At 45.6% G+C, this 25,313-nt stretch overlaps 1 protein-coding gene across 4 annotated transcripts in view; it reads left to right on the top strand.

The window, feature by feature from the left end:
* The window catches only part of BIN2 (bridging integrator 2), a 32,081-nt gene extending 7,038 nt beyond the window's left edge, over positions 1-25,043 (top strand). For 2 of the 4 annotated variants that reach the window (XM_077753407.1, XM_077753408.1), the window contains 12 exons: positions 288-368; positions 9,371-9,425; positions 9,717-9,811; positions 10,621-10,716; positions 12,141-12,248; positions 12,564-12,649; positions 13,784-13,859; positions 15,073-15,155; positions 18,594-19,311; positions 21,499-21,579; positions 23,616-23,690; positions 24,560-25,043. In XM_077753407.1, coding sequence (XP_077609533.1) covers positions 288-368; positions 9,371-9,425; positions 9,717-9,811; positions 10,621-10,716; positions 12,141-12,248; positions 12,564-12,649; positions 13,784-13,859; positions 15,073-15,155; positions 18,594-19,311; positions 21,499-21,579; positions 23,616-23,690; positions 24,560-24,583 — 1,578 coding nt within the window. In that variant the 3' untranslated portion in view covers positions 24,584-25,043. Of the gene's footprint in view, positions 1-285; positions 369-9,370; positions 9,426-9,716; positions 9,812-10,620; positions 10,717-12,140; positions 12,249-12,563; positions 12,650-13,783; positions 13,860-15,072; positions 15,156-18,593; positions 19,312-21,498; positions 21,580-23,615; positions 23,691-24,559 lie in introns of those variants that run through there. The other 2 variants (XM_077753410.1, XM_077753409.1) reach the window with 2 other exon arrangements.
* Positions 25,044-25,313: the final 270 nt, after the last annotated feature.

Raw genomic sequence — 25,313 nt, 5'->3', positions numbered from 1 at the left:
TACTGTAAATAATAATGTCATTCCAGGCATAGATGCCATATTTATTCTGGGCTTTATATATACCCCCAGCACACTGCTGCATACCCTCAGGCATACCCCAATTTGAGAAGAACCACCAAATATGATTTTTTTTTCAACAGCATGCTATATTTTTTAATTCCATTGGGCTGATACGAGTACAGCCCTTTAATTGCATCTGAGACTCGGAGAAGCTAGGGTCTCCTGAGGCCAACAGATGAGAGAGACTTGACTCTAACCTTACGGACCTTTCCAACTTATATTCCCAGGTTCTGCAGAAGTTGGGGAAGACTGTGGAAACCAAAGATGAACGGTTCGAACAAAGTGCCAACAACTTCTACCAGCAACAGGTAGTCTGGAGGGTGGGGAGGGGAAGCTTGGAGGAAGAAGGGAGACATGAGGGCGGGGTAGCAGAAGAACAGTAGGTTTCCGCAAACCGACAGGCATCCCTCCTCCCCCTCCCCCCACCCTCCGGGGGGAAGGGCTACTGGGTGACCTGCTGCTTATCCCTTCCCTGGGAACCAGAGAGCTTCCCTGTCTTGTTCCCGCCAACCCTGGGTTTTGGAGACAGACAAGTGTTCTTTTCTCTTAGTGGTTCCCCTGGGGTACAGTGTCACTGCTAGGTTCTTGGACAAAGTCGGAACGAGCCCCTGCCACTTCGTCTTTGGCTGGTCACTTCCTCAAGGTGCCTCTCTCTTACCCGAGGCTCTTCCGTCTCAGTAGCCACTGATTTTCCTGTTGCCTCTTTGTCCACCACATCTACCTCACCGAAGCCCGGAATTCTAAACGACGCCTCCATCTTTCACCTGTCATTCTCACCCACAAACCTCCTGTTCTCTCTGTTCCTTCTACCTTCACTGGCTACTACGGGTAATTCTCTACAGAAAATTTACACTGAGGTGTGGGTAATAGGTGTAGCCTTCCATGGGATATTTCACTTTCTTTCTTTTTTTTTTTTTTTTTAAGTTTATTTATTTTGAGAGAGAAAGCACAAGTGGGGGAGGGACAGAAGAGGGAGAGAGAGAGGGGAATCTCAAGCAGGCTCCACACTGTCAGTGCAGAGCCTGATGCGGGGCTCAAACTCACCAACCATGAGATTGTGACATGATCTGAAGTCAGGCACTTAACCAACTCAGCCCTCCAAGGCGCCCCAAGATACTTCGCTTTCCATTTCCATGTGCCAGGCATTGTGCGTGGTGCTTTACCTACGTGATCTCACTTTATTTTTACATGAGCCCTGGAGATCACAATCCCCTCTTTATAATAGAAGGGGGTTATTGACTCACGTGAATACCCAATTGTAATGTGGTCCTAATACTTAACTACTCAGAGTCCGGCCACATTTCACAGGTTAAGGGTGCAGTCCCCCACTGGCCTGCTTCACTTTGGACACCAGCCACAGGCTCCGGAGCTCCCAGGCTACCCCCACTTCTGACCAACGCTACAAACTTTGGGGGTTCCTATTAGCCACTCCATTACCACAGTCCACAAGAACAACTCACAGAACTCAGGAAAGTGCTCGATTTACAATTACACTTTTATTATACGTGATACAAATCAGGACCAGCCAAGTGAAGAGACACCTACTGTGAGGTCCAGGAGAATTCCAAACGAGAAGCTTCTGTGTTCTCAAGACATGTCACCTTCCCAGCACATGGATATAGGATTACCAAACAGGGAAGCTCACCCAAGCATCAGGTGTCTAGAGGTTTTTGTTGTGATTTCATTACATGGTGAATCACTGGCCACGTGATAGAATTTAATCCATAGCTCCCTTTGCCCTCCCTTCTGCTGGAGGTCAGGCTGATATCACCTGTCTCAAAGCCCCAACCCTCTAATCACATGGTTCATCTTTCCAGCCACCATCCTGAGTCATTTGTTTATTATAAACTCACACGGGATCTGAGAGGCCCACCGTGAAAAATGAACACACTCCCATCACTCAGGAAATCCCAAGGATTTAGAAGTTCCCAGGAACTGGGGACAAAAACCAGCCAAATTCATTATTGCAAAATATCAGTTAATTGAATTATATGGAAAGTTATTCTTTATGATGATATTTAAAGGACATTAGCTATAACCTATAGAAATTATTTTTTTTTATGTTTATTTTTGAGAGAGAGAGCACAAGTGGGGGAAAGGCAGAGAGAGAAGGGGACAGGGGATCTGAAGCAGGCTCTGCACCGACAGCTGAGAGCCTGATGTGGGGCTCGAACTCACCAACCATGAGATCATGACCTGAACCAAAGTTAGACGCTTAACCCACTGAGCCACCCAGGCATCCCTGGTTACAGTCTAATTCAACAGTTAATTATATATCAGGATCATTGGGAAATATTTTTAAATGCAAGGTCTCTGGCTTGGGAATCCGTAGTTTTAAACTTGTTTTAATGGAAGATTTCAAGTATATGCAAAGATAGGAAAACCTGTAAAATAAATCCACATGTACCCATCACTCAACTTTAATAATTAATCAACTATATCTCCACCCGCTTTCCCCCATCCTTGATTACTATGAAGGGAATTCTGCATATCATATCATTTTATCCACAAAAATTTCATTATTAATCTCTAAAGATAAAGATTCTTTATTTTTTTAATTTCAATTTTTTATTTTTTTAAGTCCATTTGTTTATTTGAGAGAGACAGAGACAGTGCAAGTGGATGAGGGACAGAGGAAGAGAGAGAGAGAGAAAGAGAGAGAATCCCAAGCAAGTTCCTTGCTTTCAGTGCAGAGCCCAATAAGAAGCTCAATCTCATTAAACCATGAGATCATGATCTGAGCCAAAACCAAGAGTCAGATAGATGCTTAACTGACTGAGCTATCCAGGTACCCCAGTTTTTTTTTTTTAAGCTTATTTATTTATTTAGAAAGTGAGAGAGCTGGGGAGGGGCAGAGAGAAAGGGAGACAGAGAATCCCAAACAGGCTCCATGCTGCCAACGTAGAGCCCAACATGGGGCTTGAACCCACGAACAGTGAGATCATGATCTAAGCTGAAATCAAGAGTCAGAGGCTTAACTGACCAAGCCACCAAGATGCCCCAAGATAAGGACTCTTTTAAAATAGAGCCACAAAGCCATTATTACACCTAAAAACATTTTTCTGTAAGACATTTACTTATTACAACAAACCAGAAAGGACAAGAAAAAAACATGAATTAAAAACATCATAATTTTGCACCTTCCCATGCTACAACCACTGTTGTTTTATATCCTTACAATCACTCTGCTATGTCTGTGTGTGATCTCTTAAGTAAATCCACAATAAGTAAATATGGGCTTTACGAAAATGAGATTATTCTGTTTGTAATGGTTTCATAACTTGCTCTTTTCAGTTAACCATGTAATACAAATATCTTTTCAGATATTTCAGGTTAAATACCCCACTAAAACCTAAGATTGAGTGAGATCTTTTTTTTTAATAGTTTATTGTCAAGTTGGTTTCCATGTAACACCCAGTGCTCATCCCCACAAGTGCCCTCCTCCATGCCCATCTTCCCCCTCCCCCCGACACACCCATCAGTCCTCAGTTTGTTCTCAGTATTCAAGAGTCTCTCAGGGTTTGCCTCTCTCCCTTTCCCCCACCATTTCCCCCCTTCTTCTCCCCCATGATCCTCCGTTAAGTTCCTCCTAATCCTCCTATATGTGCGAACATATGGTATTTGTCCTTCTCTGCCTGACTTATTTCGCTCAGCATGACACCCTCCAGTTCCATCCGTGTTGCTACCCATGGCCAGATTTCATTCTTTCTCACTGCCATGTAGTATTCCATTGTGTAGATAAACCACATCTTCTTGTGATAAGTGAGATCTTTAAAAAGTAGCAATAATTTCGTAATTTAAAATACCAGTCGGGACGCCTGGGTGGCTCAGTCAGTTAAGCCGACTTTAGCTTAGGTGGTGATCTCACGGTTCATGGGTTTGAGCCCCACGTCAGGCTCTGTGCCGACAGCTCACCTTTGGATTCTGTGTGTGTGTGTGTGTCTCTCTCTCTCTGCCCGCCCCTGCTTGCGCTCTGTCTCTGTCTCTCAAAAATGAATAAACTTTAAAAAAGAATTTTTTTTTAATAATCAGTCAACGTTCACACTCTCCTGTGTCTTTTTTTTTTCTTCAGTTTGTTTAAATCAGCAACCTGTGGGCATGTTTAAATCCTTTAGATTTAAAGTGAAATCTCTTCATTTACAGGTTCCTAATCCCTCCCTTTATGCAGTTTACTTGCTGACACGGGGTTGTTTTCCTGAAGTGTCCTGCAGTCTAAATGTTGCTGATTGACTCTCTGTGGTCCTGGCTACCATGTTCTTCTGTCTCCTGTATTTTCTATGAATGAATAGATTTAGAGGCTTGACGAGATTCAGATTTTGTTCGTTTGTTTGGGCGGCAGGAACACTTGATGTGTTTCTAGGTGGGATATTCTCCCATCTGGAGACACATAATGTGTGCTTGTCTTCTTTTTTATGGGGCACTAACAGCCATGGTTGATCATTAACCTGGGAATCTATGTTGTATGTTGAGCTTTCTAGGTAATTATGATGTGGTAGCCAGTCTGAGAACAGCATTTCGCAATTCAGATTTAGTCTGAATTGAGGGGAGGGTGGGGAACAGGGTCCGAGATGGAGGTGATTTAATCAAGGTAAAGTGCGTGCGCTTCAGAGCGAGGATTCACATGTAGACCCTGTGCTTTTTCCCCTCAGGAGGAGGCCTTCCTGGGCCTCTGCTCAACCAAGATTACCCTTCTGCTTCTAACCCCAGTATGAACAGGAGTCAGCAAGTCCACACCCACATTGAAAGGTTTCTGTAGCTCTGTCCTTTCTCTTCCTCTCGGCCTTAACAGTTGGATCTAACAACAGCAGGTGTGTGGGTAGAAAGGGCAAGCGATAAAGGAAGGGCCATCAAGAAGAAAGTCCCCTCAGATGAGACAGTCCCCTCAGAATCTCCTGGGTGAGCCCACCAACTGAACGTCTCTTGAGGGGCGGGTCTATTTGAGAAAGGAAATGGGGGTAGATTAGGAATAAGGGAAACTTTTCTCCTGACAGAATGATTTACCTGTAGTCATTGGGATTTGAGCATGCCTGAAAAGTTCACTGAACAAGGGAGCCTGCTACATGTCAGGCTAGATGCTGGGACTTCAGGAATAAGACAACACGCCTGCCCTCAGGCTCTCACAGTTTAAGGAAAAAGGCAGCAACAATACAGTCACCTCTGAGACTGGACCTTGGGTAGCTAAGACAAACAGCGGAGGAAAAGACAGGGTCAAGGAGACTGAAAGTGGAGTATTCCAGAAGCTGGACCAGTTGGTCATGTACGCAGTCCCTTACCACAATCAGCTTGTAGGTAAATTTTTTTTTAACATTTATTTATTTTTGAGAGACAGAGTGCAAGCGGGAGAGGGGCAGAGAGAGAGGGAGACACAGAATCCGAAGCAGGCTCCAGGCTCTGAGCTGTCAGCACAGAGCCCGATACGGGGCTCGAACTCACAAACCGTGAGATCATGACCTGAGCTGAGGTTGGACGCTCAACCGGCTGAGCCACCCAGGCGCCCCTAGGTGGAGCACTTCTAACGCTTGCTCCAGGACACTCAGGCTACTTACCAGTTGTGCTGAGCATTAGGGTTTCTCTGAGTCCATTTCTCTCCAGTAGGCAGAGAGCCCCCGGACAGGGCTTTCTTCTCCATTCTAAGTACCCCAGTCTCTTAGGACATAGCTCTGCCTACCTAAGGGTTCAGGACAAGCTTGCAGAGTGAGTGATCCATTAACTGAGGGCTGGGGCTGTTTATATAGGGGATTGGAAGGACCCTATATATTTCTTTATGGTGCTGCCAAGAATTTGGCAAGGTGTTCGGAGAGCGGAAGCGATAAAATCGTAAGATTTAGGGCTAAAAGTGGTCTTACCTGACATTTATAGGTGAGGAAACTGAAGCCGGAAAAGTGGAATAATTTGCAAGTCTTTGACTCACAGGTGGGGGGATCCTAAGCCCATAAAAGTCATATCTGAAGAAGAAAAAGGCTGGGATTCTTCAGCCTGGAGACATTTAAATGACACCCCCTGGCATCCTACCACCCACTTCCCACTACCACCACACACACCTACACTTCATCTCTTCAAAGGAAAATGCAAGAGCCTAAAGAAAGAACTTTGACCTGGAGACTTGATCCTAAAGCACAGAAGGGGAGTTAGGCGTTTGTGAGGTGCCGTGGAAGGCAGGAGGTGTTACGTCTTATGAACTCTGGTATCAGTAGAACCCCCTGGTTCTGAATAGCACACGTGCAAGTGCATGGTCATACACGGTGGCCTTGATTACTGATTGGATTTTTGGGGCCATATATCTAATGGGATAAAAACAATTTGAATCTGATTTGTAGAAACTATGGTTTAACAGGTTTTATTACTCAGACGTGTAGTTTGGAGACCAAATCTTCATGGCGAGGTAAAAAGTTGAGTCCATTTTGTTTTCTTGCAAAATGGAACTTGAAATCCCTGTTAATTTTTATAATCCTCAAAGCTCTTTCAGACCTTGGCTATCACATTTTTAAAACTCTCAAACTTACACCCACCTACCATATCCATCTTTGAAAGATTTTCTGTACGTTTAACATCTTAGACTGTTTAAACGTTTTTTTTTCCCCCATGAATGAAAAAGCAAGGAGGAAGTGAAACATCCTTCCTAGTGAGCGCTGAGTATTTCTGAATTTTGGTGGCTGACTGACCGTCTCCATCATGCTATTGAAAGCACTTTCTCAAGATTACCAGTGACCTCCAGTTACCAAGTCCAGTTGCTGTGACCAGTTCTTCCTGCACTCTACCCTCTCTATGGCATCTGACTCCTCCTCGGTCATTTCTCTGATGTTCTCCCGAGCCTCTCGGCCAGTTCTCCCACCTCTCTGACAGTGTCTTACATGCCCTTCAGACTGTCTGCATGTTCATGTCCGTAGAGCCCTGGCATTCAGCACCAAAGGCATTCTTTCCTTTCTTTTCTATTCTTTTTTTTTTTTTAATGTTTATTTACTTTTGAGAGAGAGAGAGAATGTGAGCAGGGGAGGGGCAGAGAGAGGGAGAGAGGGGATTCAAAACAAGCTTGTGCTGACAGCAGAGAGCCCAATGTGGGGCTCAAACTCACAAACTGCGAGATCACGACCTAAGCCGAAGTTGGATACTTAAAGGAATCCCAGCTCCCAGGACTTTCAACCTGAGGTATGGTTAAGAGTTTGGACTGGCTGGGACCCCTGGGTGGCTCAGTCAGCTAAGTGTCTGACTTCGGCTCAGATCATAGTCTTATGATTCATGAGTTCAAGCCCCACATCAGGCTGTGTGCTGACAGCTCAGAGCCTGGAGCCTGCTTCAGATTCTGTGTCTCCCCCTCTTTCTGCCCCTCCCCTGCTTGTGCTCTCTCTCTCTCTCTCAAAATATGAATAAACATTAACAAAATTTTTTAAAATAGTTTGGACTGATTTAGAAGTTCAAGAGATCTGGAGGCAAAAAAATGGCTGAAATAATTAGTCCAGTTTTCTTTGACCCCGAGTTGACCTAGATTTTCTGCTGTTTACACAGTAATCATCTTTCCTGCAAAGATTTCCACAGACTAAAAAAGAATTTAAGTTGTTAGATAGACTTTTCTGAATTTTCAGTTTTTCCTCCCATAATTTGTTTATACTTTAGGTGTGCTCAATAGCCTGTCTAGTGATGGACATAGGCAAATAAAACAAATGAGCAAGTTCGCAGGTAGCTTATAGTGTACTTCATGATGCATCTCAGCTTAAATACTCCTTCACCTGAGCTGGCACGACGGTCTGTATCCCGACCCATAGGCCTGGCCCCAGGGCATCTCCTTAAGCAGACCGCACCTTTCGGTCCAGGTCCACACCCCTGCAGTCAGGCTTCAAGATGCCAGTGGTCTGGCCTCAACTCCTAGAAACTGGACTTCACACAAAGGAAAGAGACCAGAATGGGAAGGAGCTTTAAATAACACCATGAGGAACAACAGAGGAGGTCTCTGAAAAAGAAGACTTGGTGCAGGGTATCTGAAAGATGTCTTCAAATATATGTGCAAGAGAGATCAGATCTACTCTGAGTACAGAAGGCCAGCCTAAGCCCAGTAGGCAAAAGTTCTAATAGAACTCTTTTTTTTGTAATTTATTTCTTTATTTTGAGAGAGAGAGAGAGATAAAGATGAGTGAGTGTGGGGGGAGGGCAGAGACAGACTCCCAAGCAGGTTTCACGCTGCCAGCGCAGAGCTCAACGCAGGGCTCGAACTCACGAACTGAGAGATCAGGACCAGAGTTGAGATGAAGAGTCGGACACTTAACAGACTGAGCCGCCCCAGCGCCCCTAGAGCTATTTTAAATTGAAGCACAGCCTCAGCAAGAGGTTAGGAGTTTCTGGTTGCCGGGTTCAAGAAGTGAGGCTGCATGAACATTGGTCAGAGTTAAAATAGAAGTTGTTCATTTGTTGGGTTGAAATATAAACTTCCAAACTTAAATGATACCTTCCTCTCCTTTCTCCCTTTTTTATTATTTTACAGGGAGCAGACTTAATCTCTGCTTGGGAGTCCTAGCCTTAAAAAATAAGAATTCAGGGGCACCTGGGTGGCTCAGTCAGTTAAGCATCCGACTTTAGCTCAGGTCATGATCCCATGGCTCATGAGTTCAAGCCCCACCTCAGGCTCTCTGCTATCAGCACAGAGCCTGCTTTGTTGGATCCTCTGTCCCCCACCCTACCCCTCCCCTTCTTATTTTCTCTCTCTCTCTCTCTCAAAATTAAATAAACATATAAAGAAAATGAGAATTCAGACACAGGAACAAAGATAGAATTGGTTAGATGGATAGAGCTATAGATGAAGCCATCGATGTTGAAACAGGAAGAGAATCAGTGATGAGGCCGCTTGGAGGAGAGTGTAAAGCATGTGGCTGATGCAAGGGAAGGGTAAAGAGAAGCAAGGCAGAGAAGGACATCGGGAGAGGAGAGGAATGGCCTATGTCAGAGGGCACAGAAGAGAGAGGGCCTGGTGTCTGAAGAAGTTGGTAGCAGTTTACTTACCCAGGGAGGAAGGTATAACCCATAGGGTCATGTAGGACACTTAGATTTCAACAGAAGAACTGGGGTACAGGCTTTTGTTCACCGGATCGGGGAACAAACAGAGGAAAGAAGATCTCCCAGGGCCATGGGAACAGTCTCCAAACTTAAAAATTGCCCCCCAAAAAGACAACCTACAAGTTCTTGGTCAAGAGAATAGAGGCTCGTTTCTAACATTAGAAGATTCCAGGACTCATTTCTGCTTTTAACCTACTTTCAACTTCGGCCTCCGAGGCATCTTTCCAGATGTCTCTCTTTAGTCACTGAAAGCACTTCTCCCTTCCAGGCAGAAGGCCAGAAGCTCTACAAGGACCTGAAGAACTTCCTTAGCGCAGTCAAAGGTGGGTATTGAGTAGCACGGGAGAATGGAGCTCCCGAGGATGGAAAGAAAAACAGCCATTCTCAGGCGTTTGATCACTTACTTGCCTGCCCCTGACTTCTGGAACCTGTGGGCAGAGGAAGAGCAACTCTTGGCTGTCCCAGCCCCGTTCTGCTTTCCTCACGGATAACCCAAAACTTCTTGGCCTGCGTCCTTCTGACGTGGACCCACTGATTTTGCCTCTCCGCCCATATGATTATAGCAGCCTGCTTTGGGGGCAGCTTTATGGTAGAAGTGACTTCTCTCCTTTCAGTGATGCATGAAAGCTCGAAGAGAGTGTCAGAAACCCTGCAGGAGATCTACAGCAGCGAGTGGGACGGTCACGAGGAACTGAAGGGCATCGTAGGGGTAAGAGTGTTCTGGCTCCACGCCTCTTCTGACACTAACTCCCGCCCTCATCTCCGCCTTATCCTCAATTCTCTATCCAAGCAAATAGGTGAACAGAGGTGCCAGTCCACATCGTTCATATTTATGTAGCCTGGGTCATGGGTGGTAGCAAAAAACAATAACTGTGAGGCACCTGGGTGGCTCAGTCAGTTAAGCATCCGACTTCGGCTCAGGTCATGATCTCGCTGTTCGTAGGTTTGAGCCCCACGTCAGCCTCTATGCTGACAGCTCGGAGCCTGAAGCCTGCTTCAGAGTCTGTCTCTCTCTCTCTTTCTGCCCCTCCCCCACTCATGCTCTGTCTCTCTCTTAAAAAAAAACTAAACTAAAAATTTAAAAAAAAACAAACAATAACTGTGGAGGTAAAAACCAGTTTTCCCTAATCTACAGATTCCTCTGTTGTTGACCTTCTCCCCCTCTTACAACCTTATGGAAGTGTCACCTCCATAAAACCCAAGTGGTTGTTTTTGAAAACTAACTTCATGCACTTTTGTGCCCCCAAATTTGCCTGTCCTCCAAGCTCTAGGGTCCAAAACTCTGACCATCTCTTCCTGTCCTTAATCCCTGAATGTGTGTCCAGTGTCCTATAAGGCAGTTCCCTGGGGAAGGACTGTTCCTTCATCTGACTCTTCACTGGAACCCAACATGATATTCTAAATACAGTGCTCCAAAAAGGGAAGTCGGCTTGCAGGCAGAATTTGGGCTTTCCCCTGGTATGTGGTTGTGGCTGAGAAGTGGGGCCCTCACCCCTGCCCTCTGCCTCTGCTCCACAGAACAATGATCTCCTTTGGGAAGACTACGAAGAGAAACTAGCTGACCAAGCAGTGAGAACCATGGAAAACTACGTAGCCCAGTTCAGCGAGATCAAGGTAATCAGTTTGCAGAGTCAAGGACGCATTGTGCGCGGCCTCTAGAAGTTAGAGAACATATAGGGTAAACATCCTACGTAGAGTTCTAGCCCACAGTCAGAATGAAGCTCAGGAAAGAGGATTAAAAGTCTGGGGTCAGACGGGAGGTTAAGGTGGAGAGTTAGAGGTGTGAAGGGCATGTTTAGAAATAGGTTTTGATGCATAAGGTTTGAGCTGGTTTTGAATTAGATCTAGGTCAGGGCATCCCTTTTAGTTGTGGGAAAAAAAACAAACCAGCAAATCTGTAATTTGTAGGGAAGTTGAAACTTGAAGGAGTCGTAATAACTCCCTTCAATACTTGGAAGTCTGTTAAGGGACAGAGGGATGCAACCTGTTCAAAAGTGTTCCAGAAGGCAGAGTTAGAGCTCATTTATTCATTCAACTCCTATTTATTAAACATCTACTCTGCTGGGCAATGCACTGCTTTTAGATTAATAGGGGAGAAATGATTGGTGTCCTGACTTAAGTCTCTCATCAAGTTTTGAAAAAGTGAAATATAGGTGCGCCTAGGTGGCTCAGACAGTTGAACATCTGACTTCAGCTCAGGTCATGATCTCACGGTTCATGGGTTTGAGCCCTGCATCAGGCACCATGCTGACAGCTCAGAGCCTGCTTCAGATTCTGTGTCTCCTTCTCTCTCTACTCCTCCCCCACTCCTGCACTGTCTCACTCTGTCTCTCAAAAAAAAATAGTAAATGTTTAAAAAAAAAGTGAAATATACTGTGAAGTTGGGAGTTGTCTATTTCCAGCAGAAGTTGGAAAAGTACTTACTTTGGATAGTACAGAGAAGCTCCGTGTGTTAAATGGGAAGCTGGACCAGATCGTTACTAGTTCTTTTAAAGTCTATGATTGAATATATAGTTTGGATGAGATTGAGTAGACAGTCAGTGCACATAATAATTCACTGTTTTTATTATGCTTTAGGGTTTTCAAAGCACGTTATAGTCAGCGTTTGAGCTTTAAAATAACACCGTGGGGCAGATGAGGCAGCTGATATTCCAAAGGAGATGTGCCTTGCCCTACATCACAAGGCTTATAAGTGGCAACATTGGGAGTAAGACTCAGAACCCCTAACTTTGAATTTAGTTGGATTCTCTAGGCCATTTCTTCTGGAGGCTGAACCAGTTTTTAGTGGGTTTATAGGAAATATTAATGTTTAGAGCCGGCTTCCATGTCCTCTGTAGGATTTCCCTTTACTCTATCTCCCCCTGAGAATTCCCATGCTTTCCAAAGAGTGAGAGAGACTCCCTTGGGCACAAAACTGTTAGAAAGTGAAATCTGATGATAGGACCCAGTAATTGTGCCTCTGCGTTTGACATTCTGTTACCTGCATCCCGGCCACTGAAAAGTGACTGTCAAGGCCTTCTCTCCTGCCTCTGGGTTAGGAAAGGATTGCCAAGCGGGGTCGGAAACTTGTGGACTACGACAGCGCCCGACACCACCTGGAGGCGTTGCAGAATGCCAAGAAGAAAGATGAGGCCAAGACTGCCAAGGTAAAAAAAAAAAAAAAAAAATCTGGTAAAACCTTCTTGCCCTCCCTCCCCCCATAATGGTGGCAGGGGGCTGGGCCAAGCTGGGTTTAAGAAATGATAAATTCAGCGTCCAGCGTCCTGAAGGAAATCCTGTGTTCTCTGACACCAGTGCTCTGAGGATCGTCAGACACTCACGGCTTGGGAGGGCGTGGGCCTGGGGAAAGAGAGGCTTGGTTGCAAGGAAACCCCCAAAACACTGCACAGAATAAAGGAGGCACGGCCTCTAGCCCTAGATTCGGGACTGAGGGGACCGGCCTCGTCTCTTTCACCCCCTAGGTGGAGGAAGAGTTCAACAAAGCCCAGAGCGTGTTTGAAGACCTGAACCAGGAACTACTTGAGGAGCTGCCTGCTCTGTATCACAGGTGAGGGCTGACATTCAGGAAGGGCCTGGAGTCCTGTTACGTGGCAACCCAAACATGTCACCTGAGCTCTGGCGCAAGGGTGGGATGTAGCCTCAGCCCTGCTGCTGACTTGCTGGGTGACGGGTGACGCTAGTTCCCGCCTCATTGCCCCAGACCCAGCTCACTCCACCTGCGGCACAGAGATACCCACGATACCCATGCCTGCCCTGCCGGCTTTTCCAGTTTAAAGGCAAGGTGCTTCTTGGGTAGGAGAGATCTTGGCAAGCGCACGGCTGCCATCAGGCGGGCCAGGGATAGCTGGGTTCCTGCCTCAGTGTGTCCTGCTTTAGACAAGCTTGGCTCAGAAACATCGAGCTCAACAGAGAAGATGAACCCTGGGATGATTATTTCTATTAATGATGTCTTTGCCTCGCAGGAGGTAAAGGCGTTTTAGACGTAAATCTCCCACCTCGGTGGGGAGGAGTCCGAGTAGAAATTCTCTTTGTATCCGGTTTTCATTGTACGAGATACGCTTTCATGGCAGTTGTAGTCGGTATTTTATATTGTCGCTTAATATTAGTCTCTGGATGATGGAGCCTTCTTAATAACTACACATATTCTAAAACATCAGTTATGTGGCTCCTAATTTAAATAGCGTTGCAGTTTAACACAGTTTCCTTCAAGGTAGATTTCCCCCAATTCATTTATAGAATTCTGCTACTGTTCACTTGGCTTCTTGGAAGTCCAAGTGTTGCATAATGAAAGGAATAATTATTTATGATAATAATTATAATTGGATGGCCTTGTATTTATACAGCACTTTAAAAGTTCTTCAGCGTACTTTCATGTCTACTTTTATACTTAAAGAGCCTGAACCAAGGTAGCTTCCCGCACCCAGAGGTCTCATGTTTTGGCATCAGGCCAAAGTGATAAGTGTCCACTCTGACCTTCCTGCTCCTCTGAGAGTCCAGTGTGCTCCTGGCCTGACCCTGATGAACCCAGATCACATCCCGAGCCTAGGGCGCAGGGTGCTTTTCTCTGAGGAGCCTTGGTGTCCACTGATGTTGGCATAAGCTCCTACCTCATGTTTCAAAGATTTCCTTTATCAGCACTTACCTGAATGTGGTCTTGTTTTTGTTTTTTGCCTCCTGATAGTCGTATCAGCTGTTATGTGACCATCTTCCAGAACATCTCCAACTTGAGGGATGTCTTCTACAGGGAGATGAGCAAGGTGAGAAACATCTTGGCGAATTTAGACAGTTAGGTGGGTTTTCCTAGGAAGTATGAAGGTCGCCCTAATTTACATAAGCTCATTAAATATTGATATGGGGGCCACGAATTTTTGCCTTTTTCTCATGAGGAGATAATAGCACTTGATTGACGGTGTTGAACTACGTTAAGGCACCTGTGCACCGAGAGGGGCTTCCCCATCTCCATTAACAACTGAATCACGGCATCCAAACTTGGGCTTCAGATGAATAAAGGAGGTAGGCCTCTGGAAGGAGTAGCTGAAATGGGGAACCAAACTATGAAATCTTTTTTTCTAATTTATTTTTTTAATTTTAAGTAAACTCTACACCACACATGGAACTCAAACTCACGACCCCAAGGTCAAGAGTTGCACGCTCTACCGACTGAGCCAGCCAGGCATCCCAGGCTGTGAAGTCTTTCTCTTTTGTTGCTAGGGAGCGAAGAGGGCAGTGTTTAAACACAGGCCAGCTCCTCGGGTAGTTGGGCTTGAATAGAGAAGGCCAGTCCAATTCAGTGACAAGCAGCCACACAGCATGACCTCATGGGGTCTCTTCCAGTCCTGGGATTCCAAGACTCTTTGCTATTACAACATTAATTAAACTCGCACACACATCCACAAGTTCCTCTCCACAGTTTCTTTAGGTAAATTATGGTTTGCCTCGTTAATATTACAATGGTTCTTTTTTTTTTAATTTCTGAGAGAGAGAGACAGCATGAGCAGGGGAGGGTCAGAGATAAAGGGAGACACAGAATCCGAAACAGGCTCCAGGCTCCAAGCTAGCCGTCAGCACAGAGCCCGACGTGGGGCTCGAACTCACGAACCATGAGATCATGACCTGAGCTGAAGTCAGACGCTTAACCCACTGAGCCACCCAGGCGCCCCTCCAATGGGTTTTTATTGCCCGGATTACCTGAGAGAAGCCAGAGCCTCAAATCAAATGTCAGACATCAAGGATCCAGCCTTGAGAGAGCTGCCAGTCTGATGGGAGAGGCAGAACTTAAGACACAGACAAGTTAAGGAAGAAGGGGTAGCAGGCCAGGACCCTGGACACTAGTGCAAAAGAGATGAGGAGGGGTTGTACAGTTAAGGGTGGAGGAGGTTTTATCTGGGGGGCCATCGGAAAGAGAAGAGAAGGGCCATGCCAGTCTCGGGTTCCCCCTGGCTAGCAACCTCTCTCTCTTGCTGGCTCTAGCTGAACCACAGTCTCTACGAGGTGATGAGCAAACTGGAGAAGCAACATTCCAACAAAGTCTTTGTGGTGAAGGGAGTATCAAGGTGAGCACCTTCTGAGACTCTTGGCAGCTTCCCTTGTCCTCTGAACACTTGCAACACTCAAGTGTTTTCCATCCCCGATCCTGACCTTCCCTTTGTGGTCACATGCATGATGTTGTTTGCTATTTGCTTTTTGTAAAGAGTTTGAGGTTGTTTTTTTTTTTTAAGTATATTTATTTATTTTGAGAGAGAGCAAGCAGGTGTGTGCACATAAGTAAGGGAGGGAAGGGAAGGGTAGAGAGAAAGGGAGAGAGAATTCCAGGCAGGCTCCGTGGCAGCAGCGCAGAGCCCGACTCAGGGCTCGAACTCACAAACAACAAGATCATGACCTGAGCCAAAGTCGGACCCTTGACTGACTGAGCCACACAGGCGCCCCAGTTTGTTGTTTGTATTATGCCTCCTATAAATTCTTTTTCTTTGCATGAAATATTTTAGCTATCAGTAAAGATATAAAAAATACAATAAAAAAGAATAATACCATAAATAGCCATATAGTTACCACCAGATTTAAGAAGTCAGCTATTATATGTATTATTGAAGCACATGGCGTCCCTTCCCCACTCACTTTCTCTTCCTGCCCCCTCGCCAAAGGTAACCACTGCCTTAAATTTCATATTCCTTTTTCCCATGCATGTCTTTTTACTTTTCTTATACACATACGTGCATACACAGAAAATACTGTTTACTGTAGAAAATGGAATTATGCTGGATGTGTTCCTTTGCAGCTTCTCCGTTCTCTTCATACCATTTGTGAGATTCGTTTATCCTGTTGCTACATGTTGCTAGCTCTGGTCTGTGACCCACAATTTATTGTTCTGTCCTCCCGCTGATAGACGTTTGTTTTCCACTTTCTTGCTATTACAAATAATGTTGCAGTGGCCACAGTTTACATTTCTCCTTCTGTATATTACCAAGAGTTTCTTTAGGGTGGACAGTGGGAGGGGAGTTGCTGAGGCGTAGTCCGTGCATTCGGGCTTCTCTAACCTTACTAGGGATTGTCATCGTCAGAGGCTCTCCAAAGTGACCGTTGGAGTTTGCAACCCACCAGCAGTAATAAAAGCCCCTGGTGCTCCGTATTCTTGCTACACGTGGCATTGTTAGACTGATTAACTTTTCTAAGCTAATGGGTATGAAATGGAATTTTTTGCAAGTTTAATTCATATCTCCCCAGTTGCTGGTTAGCGTGAACATCTTTTCGTGTTATTGGCCATTTTAAGGTTCCTCTCTGTGACTTTCCTGTTCATCCTCGTTTTCACATTTTTCACTTGGATTGTTTACTTTTTTCTCAAAAATGTTTTTAATGTTTATTTATTTTTGAGAAAGAGTGTGTGTGCAGGCTGGGGAGGGGCAGAGAGAAAGGGACAGAGGACCTGAGGCCGCCTCCGCGCTGACAGCAGCGAGCCTGATGTGGGGCTCAGACTCACGAACTATGAGATCATGACCCGAGCCAAAGCCAGATGCTTAACCAACTGAGTCACCCAGGTGCCCCTGTTTACCCTTTTTAAAAATTGATTTATAGGAGGTATTCTGTGTATATATTCTGGATATTAGTCCTTTAATGATATGTGCTGCAAATATCTTCTCAATTTATTGTGGCTTTCTTTTTGTGTGTGTGTGTGTGTGTGTGTGTGTCTGTCTGTCTGTCTGTGTGTTGTCTATTGCCTTTGTACATTCTATACGCTGGTAAACATAAGCAACTCAGTGGTCCCTCAGAATGTGATCACTTTCTCCTTCTGAAGCCTTTGCTCCCTTCTATGTACAAGGTCTGATGCTGAGAGTTAGAGACCCAAAGACATAGGAGACTTGTCCTCTGCCTGAAGCTGATTTACCAAAAGTTGAAAGAACAGAAAATGTACCTAAAGAGACAAGAAACAATATAAATTTGCACATGCTAAGTACCTAATGAGACCAGTAGGAATTCCAGAGAGGTAAATACTTGCCATTGTATGGATGGTCAGGGAAGACTTTTAAAGGAGGTAGTGAAACTGATCTTGGGACTTGAAGGAAGCATCAGGCTCACATTTGTTATTTGTATTATCCATTTAGCAATCTGTTTCAGCAGTTGTTGAGTGATTAAAAATAATCTCGAAAGGGTCAATGTAGATTTCCTAGACGAATTCCCTTCTGCTCCAAAAATTCTATTTGTCTTTTTCTTGGCGTTGAGAGTCAGAATTCTCTGTAATGGTCCATTTGTCTGAAACTTACTATCACTTACACCAAAATGTCCCAGACCCTTGTAGGGAAATGTGGTTCTTTTCTGGCTACGTCCTGGGCCTCTAAACCTACTGGCCTACAATGCCAGCACTAGGAGGAACCCCTGTCACTCAGCTTATCTCACATCAGAAACGCCCACGAGGGCCAGAACTAAGTTTCCTTTTTTTTTCCTCTTCCTGTTCCCATCTCCCACCACATAATTGGTCCCCATCGAGTAAATATCTATGGGTTGCTTAATCAGTTTGTAGACAGTGGAGGTGAGTAGGAGTCAAGCTGATGTCGGTCACACAAGCACTCAGCACAGTGTCCGGGATGCTCAATACGTATAGTCAGTTTTCGTTATTTGTAGTCATTGGGTTCTATTACGTCACCATGACCACTGGATTAGCAAATACTGAACCATCTCTCTTAAGGGAGACATGAGTTAGGTTCCCAGGAGCCCCCGCTCCCAGCATTTTTATCAGCCAATCAATACATAACCTTGCCTTGTGTGTGTTTCTGTTTAAAGACACCTTGTTTAATACGTATCGTTGACTCCTAGCCCACGACACCATAACTCCTCCCTGAGGGGAGCTTACCTGACATGCATTTTTTTTTTCTCTGTGAGGCACATCATGGTCTTCTTGCTCCAAGCACCTTACTGCTATACATGGAGGCTATTCTAAACAGCAAAATCGCCAACAAAAAGCACACTGTGAAAGATGTGGCAGAAAGGGCACATCTGTGGTGTAAGAACTGAAACCAGGCAGAGGGTTGCCTGGTTAGACCTCGGCTGGGAAAGTGCTGGTCAGGCACCCACTTTTCAAAGCTTGCATATGTCCGTGGCTGGCTGCGAAAGAAGGCATCATGAGTGTTAATTTTGGAGTTACAAATAAATTGTAGGGAGCAGGTGAATTTGCAAATACAGAGTCCCCGAGGATCAGCTGTGTATCATCCATGAATCTTTTCCCCAGAGAAAATATTTTGTCAGCGTTTTGCTGTGTTTCTTTGCGGTCTTGCTTTCTTTATGTATTTTTTACGTAATTGAGATCATGATATATATAACACTTCATAGCCTCTTTTGCACTTTATAATAGAAGCATTATTGCAAAGGACACAGACTTCCTCATATCTTAGATGGCTCTGTTCTGTTTCATTTGGATGTGCATACATCGTTATTTCCTTGGGGGTATTTAGGTCACTTCCAGGTTTCTCCTCTCCTGAATCTGAACGCTCTTACTTTTTTAGCAGTAGCAGACGCTCTTTAGTCATCTCTTCCCCAGTTCGAACGTCTGAAGTCTCCAGCCCTCCTACCTCACCTACCAGTCCCTCTACGCCTTCTTTGAAGAATGAGAGGGACTCCATCTCAGCAAGTGAAGAAGAGCTGGCATCCAATCTGGCCAGAGAAGATGATTCTGAGATTAAAGAGCCCTTAAAAGACAAAGAAGTAGAGGAGGAAGAGTCAGAAGCTACGTCCTCTGAGGAGGAAGAGCCTCTGCCAGCCTGCAATGGCCCCGCCCAGGCCCAGCCCTCTCCCATCATTGAGGATGACAAGTCTCAAGAAGAAGCTGTCCCTTGCTCCCCATCTCCACCACCAGGCAGGCCCCTAATCCCTTCAGAACAGCCCTCATCTCCCCCAGAAGTGGTCCTCCGAACCCGCACCTCAAGTGAGGGGTCTGAACAGCAAAAGAAGAGAGCTCCCGTTCAGAGGACCTCAGCGCCTCCTAATAGGCCCCCTCCGCCCAGAGCCGCTCCCAGCCCCAGGCACTCCTCGGGGAACGTACCCTCCAGCCCTCCAACCTCTGTACCTGGCTCGCCCACCAGTCCCAGGGCCTCCTTGGGAGCTTCTCCTGACCCCCAGCCACCAGAGAAGTCAGTGAGAACTCCTGAGGCCAGAGAAAAGGAAAGCATCAGCAATCCAGACCCAGAAGAACTTTGTACTTCCCCTACCTTGGTGTCCTCTGAGGTGAGATTGGAGTCTTTATTCCCTTTTACACCATCCATGTAGATAGATCACCTTTACTACAGTCAGCATGCCCCAACTGATAAGATCTTATGTCATTAGATTACAGTTTCGAGGATATTCTTGGACACCTTTTTGGTTCTGGGGATTGTTTTGCATATTCATAGCGACTAATTTAGTGACCTGTACTTTTAGGGTAGTTGACTTCTTTTTTTTTTTTTAATGTTTATTTATTTTTGAGAGGAGAGAGAGAGAGAGAGAATGAATGAGCGGGGGAGGGGCAGAGAGAGAGGGAGACACAGAATCTGAAGCAGGCTCCAGGCTCAGCTGTCAGCACAAAGCCTGATGCGGGACCCAAACTCATGGCTCATGAGATCATGACCTGAGCTGAAGTCGTGAGTAGATTCTTGTTCATTTCCTTCTTTTGCTCCCAAGTTCTCGGAGTTCCCAGTATAAAGAGTCTACAGCTGGCATCATGAGCTTTACATTTATTTTTTAAATTTTTTAAAATGTTTTATTTATTTCTGAGAGAGAGACACAACAGTGTGAGCAGGGGAGGGTCAAAGAGAGAGGGAGACACAGAATCTGAAGCAGGCTCCAGGCTCTGAGCTGTCAGCACAGAACCTGACGCGGGGCTCGAACCCACAAACTGTGAGATCATGACCTGAGCCGAAAATGGATGCCTAACCGACTGAGCCACCCAGGCGCCCCTTGAGCTTTATGTTTTTTAGTGGGGACAGGGAGGAGGGTCTCATTCCAGTTCGTCATACTTAGGACTACAATAAGCAAAATGACAGCCACAAATATCCAAGGTATATCTTCTGTGATGCAAGAGGCACATAAGAAGGAACTCACAGGGGAAAGTTAGGCAAAAGGGACGGTCTTCTGAAAGGTGAGGATATGGATGAGAAAAGGACTGTGTTAAAATAGAGGCAGAGACCTGTGAAGAGTACCCAGTTCTGTGAAGGGTCTGGAAATCAAGGTGTATTCTATTCAAATTACACAGAAAGGCTATATCATATCGGAGAGAGATTTGACTTGTTCTGGGAGATTTTTGAGGGCAGAACAATGTAATTTTTTTTCCAAGTACATTTTGGATCAATATAAGAGGAACATTCAGCAATTAGCTCTGTCAAAAACTGATATGGAAAACCAGTTTCAAATATAGGGGAAAGGAACCTCAGGGACGTCTAAAAACCAAACTAGGATAGGCCACCGTGAGAAATAGCCCTCCTCCCTTGCTGTTGAAAGCTAAGAATACATGATCACCTGTCAGGTGTGTTGTAGAGGAGATTATGGTGAGCCACCTCACTAGATGGCACCGAGATTCATTCATTCCATAATTACTGACTGAGTCCCTGCTATGTGCCAGGCAGTCTTCTAGGAGGTGGGATATTACAGTGAACAAAACACAAAATTCTCTGCCTTCCTGCATCTTATATTCTAGTGGCTGGGGGGCGGGGTAGGAAGAATAAGGGAGATAGGCAAGAAACAGTAAGTAAAATTACGGTTTAGTGATGCTAAGAGATATAGAGAGGAATTAAGTAGGAGAAGGCACAGGGAGTGAAGGCTAAATTGCAGGGGTTTTTTTTAATTTGTTTAATCTTTATTTTTTAAAGAGACAGAGCATGAGCAGGGAAGGGGCAGAGAGAGAGGGAGACACAGAATCCAAAGCAGGCCCCAGGCTCCAGGCTGTCACTGAAGAGTCGGACGCAGGGCCCAAGCCCATGAGCCATGAGATCATGACCTGAGCTGAAGTCGGACGCTTAACTGACTGAGCCACCCCTGCGCCCCGGCTAAACTGCAGTGGTTTTTTTGGTGTTTTTTTTGTTTGTTTGTTTTTTTTACAAATAGTTTATTGTCAAATTGGTTTCTAAACTGCAGTTTTAAATACAGTGGCCAAAGGAAACATTTGGGCAATGAAGGCAGCCAGGGCATGAGCCATGTGGTATCTGGGAGTCTGAGATTCCTGGTGCCCCTCAGTTCACATCACCCTGTGACTGCCTGTGACTCACTGAAGGCTGGCCAGGCTACCTTGAGAGCCTCCTGGTATCTGGTATTGGGATGTGGGCACCATGCTGTACTGTGAGCACCAGCTAACACAGGCAAAGCGAAGCGTACAGGGTAGCTAGCACCCAGGGGCCGTGAAGGTGTAGGACTTCCTCATACGCTGTCCACTTTGTTCCACAGGTGTTTTCGGAGTCTGACAAGGCAAAGAATATAGAAGACAAGGAAGAGAACAATAAACTGAGCTTCGCTGACTCCCCTGAGGTACTAACATCTAAGTCATCAACACTGTTATACCTTGGGTCTTGATCCACATGAGATACTGAAGGTCCTAACAAAGCAAGACATAGAACTTGCCCCTTGCTGGCTTCTCATCTGAGGATGCTATGCTGATTGGGAGAAATAGGCAGGGCGTGTGGACAGTGCATGAGCACAGGCTTAATGTGGGATTTTGAGTAGGTAAAGTGTAACCATGTTTCACTCTTCTGCAACACAAAGAGCAATTCAATGGCATGGAAAATCCAAGATCAATTTATTTATTTATTTTAAAATTTTTAACGTTTATTTATTTTGAGAGAGAGACAGAGCGTGAGCAGGGGAGGGCCAGAGAGAGGGAGACACAGAATCTGAAGCAGGCTCCAGGCTCTGAGCTGTCAGCACAGAGCTCAACACAGGGCTTGAACTCAGGAACCGTGAGATCATGACCTGAGCTGAAGTCGGACGCTCAACTGACTGAGCCACCCTGGCGCCCCTCCAAGATCAATTTAAATGTGACTGTAACATAGTATATGATTTTAGTATGGGGTCAGCAATAGAACGGCCTGTTTGGCTCTGGTGAGTAGGACAGTTTTGCATCTTTGGAATAATCTTATTGGAGAGGAGATTACAGGGGCTGAGATGCTATTTATTTTTGAGGAACAGGCTAGTAACACTATCCTCCTTGGGAAAGAGATATAGAATGCAGTCTCCTTCCCTCTTAATGTTTGGGATTTCTAGTGTTTCCTGACTCCCAGCCTCTCCTGGGGGATTGCTTGGTCATCAACTAAGGAGACACGTTTTTGCTACAGAATTAAGCAACTAGAGCATCTTCGATGCTGGCCTATCAGGGTCATCAGGCCTCTGAGGCCTGTGTCCTGCAAGATCTGTTCACTCTCCTTGCAGACACATCATAAGTCATATTTTCCCTCACGCAGAATGATGGGCCAACACATATAAAAAAACAGGTAAATAAAAAGAATAACTTCAAGAAAATCTGTACTACTTGCTTGGCATTTGAATTGCCTGAGAGAGAATGAAGTTTCTCTGAAAGAATAGTACCTTTCTGGGGTGCCTGGGTGGCTCAGTCAGTTAAGTGTCTGACTTCAGCTCAGGTCATGATCTTGCGGTTTGTGAGTTCGAACCCCGCCTCGGGCTCTGTGCTGATAGCTCAGCTGATAGCCTGCTTCAGATTCTGTGCCTTCCCCTCTCTCTACCCCTCCCATGCTCATGCTGTGTGTCTCTGTCTCTCAATAATAAATAAATGTTAAAAAAAAAAAAAAAAGAATAGTATCGTTCTGGGAGGTGGTATTACCTTTGGGGCAGTTCACAGCCTGGAACTGGGGAAGGGAAGAAGAAGAAGAAAGACCCCTTAAAGGAGAAACCACAGGATTCCAAGTGGTGGCTGTCTCAGACTCTTAGAAGTTGGTCCTGCTTTTTGAGAGGGTGAATTTTATAGTGTGTAGATTACATTTCACGTAAAAAAATACATTCCAAACCTTAGAATGCCAAGGTCTTCCCCTGGCTCAGCACTTCTTAGGGAGGGCTTTCCATACTTCGGGTTCCCATCTCAGAACCCAGAACTTTTCCCCAAAGAAAGCATCTACCACTTGCCTTTCCCAACCGGCATAGCCCGGGATCATCTCAGCATGAGAGCTGCAGTGCGTTCTCCAGGAGGGTTAGTCTAAAAGTGGTAGCTAGTGGTTTGGAGACCTATATTTATACTTCCCAGACTCCCACGTAGATTTATATACAGATGCGTGTCACACAGATCACACAGTGTCTGAGCGTGGAAACAACAGGAGTCCAAAGACCCAGGTCCCTGTCCCCGCAGGTCATTTCACCCTTGGAATCTTGGTTTCTTGACCTGAGACAGAGAATGACAGGAAAGCCTTCCCTGATGCTCTCAGGCCACAGTAAAACAACAGTGTATGTTTGCCCCTTGTGTTGTCTTTGACCCTTGTGAAGGGTAGACCCTTCTTAGCTGGGGAGAGGCTGGGGGGGCAGAGCCACCTCTCTCACCCGCAGAATTCTTCTTTTTGCAGAGCCAAGATCTTCAGCTCCACGTCTCTGCAGTTCCAGAAGAGAGCAGCATCGTGACACCCGCGCCTCCAGAAGAGGTAAGGAGGCCAGATACGCAGAATGGGATGAGAGGTAGGATTGGGCACCAGGGGTGGACAGAGGTTTGCTTAGAGTCTGGAAGCCTCACTGTGCGCTACCAGGGGAACCCACAGTGAACAGTATCGTCAGGGCAAAGTCAGGCAGGTGGGAACCAGAGGAACCAAGAGTAACCTGGGCCTTTGTGGTTTCTGTGCCCATTTCCCAGCACTTGCCCTTGAACTCCTGGACCTCTCACCATAGCCTTATTTCTAAATATGTATTTCGTTTTATCGGCACTTATTTCAAAAAGGAGTTAAGATATATAAAAGGCACCCAAAAAGGTAAATACATACACACGCACAGTATACTCAGAAGTATATTAGTAACCATGACATAAAATGGAGCCATGAGGGGCGCTTGGGTGGCTCAGTCAGTTAAGCAGTGGACTTCAGCTCAGGTCATGATCTCACGGTTCGTGGGTTCGAGCCCTGTGTCAGGCTCTGTGCGGACAGCCAGCTCAGAGCCTGGAGTCTGCTTCAGACTCTGTATCTCCCTCTCTCTGACCCTCCCCTGCTCACGCTCTCTTGCTCTCACTCTCTCTCAAAATAAATAAAACATTTTTTAAAATCTTAAAAAAAAAGAGAGAGAGCATCAGCTCTTGTTACTAAGATGCAAAGAAGTTTCCCCTGTGAGTCCCCGTAAAGAGATGGTAAATGATACGACGAACAGACTTTACAGTAGTCCCAGCAACCAGTTTTATATCGCCTCCCTCAGTAGAAGCCAGTGCCTTACGAGAAATATAATTTGATAGAAGCAAACTAAGCCTCCTCCCCGTGAGTGGTTGGTGAGAGGGCAACGTCTAACCCAGTCATGTTTGCTTCCTTTCCAGGCACCTACAGTGCAAAATGACTAACTCTGAAGAGGGACTGCCAAGACCCCCTGCCCAGCACACATCTCCCCGGAGAAGCTCCTCAGCTCGAGGTTTATAGGTCAGACGGACTTAAGATCTAGCGTTCGTTTTTAGGCTTTCCAACCGTGTGGATGCTGCTAGTCTCCAAAGATCTAGCATTAATGGGGGCTGAGGAGCGGACTTAGGGGAGGGAGGGAGGCAGGCTTGGGAGAAGAAACTATGAGACTCGGGGAATATTTAACTCAGGCTTTAGCATTGTTAGAATAAGAAGACTTTATATATTAATTAAAGTGGCTGAAAATGACCATAAAAAGCAAAAGCATCTATAGACAGAAAAATCCACGCAGACACACATCCACACGTACGCAGAGAAGAGTGAACAGATCTTTGACTCATCACTCATTTGCAAGACTTCGAGCCAAAAGAACAGGCTTTCAGATTGTTAAATAAAGTATTATTCGGACTGTGTGTGGATCCTTCTTTTAACACAGAGTGAGTGGAGCCCAGCACACTGTTCTCCCCCTGTCAGAAAGCGTTAGTCCCATCCTTGACCCCCCAGGTCGGTCAGAATGATGCCGGGGCCACCGTTCCTTTCCTCAACCCAGACGCTTTGCTGCATGCCCTCTCCCACTTTCAGTTAATACCCAAATGCCCTTGGAAAGGGGTTGCATTGTAAAGCTGTGTCTAGTGTTTACAGTGTGGTGCTTGGTGAAAATAAGCATCTGAAGGGCAC

The sequence above is a fragment of the Crocuta crocuta genome, unplaced genomic scaffold (assembly GCF_008692635.1).
Source record: "Crocuta crocuta isolate KB4526 unplaced genomic scaffold, BGI_CrCroc_1.0 scaffold30, whole genome shotgun sequence".
Lineage (NCBI taxonomy): Eukaryota > Metazoa > Chordata > Mammalia > Carnivora > Hyaenidae > Crocuta > Crocuta crocuta.
Note: the sequence above shows the minus strand (reverse complement) of the source record. Positions and strands in the feature narration are given on the sequence as shown.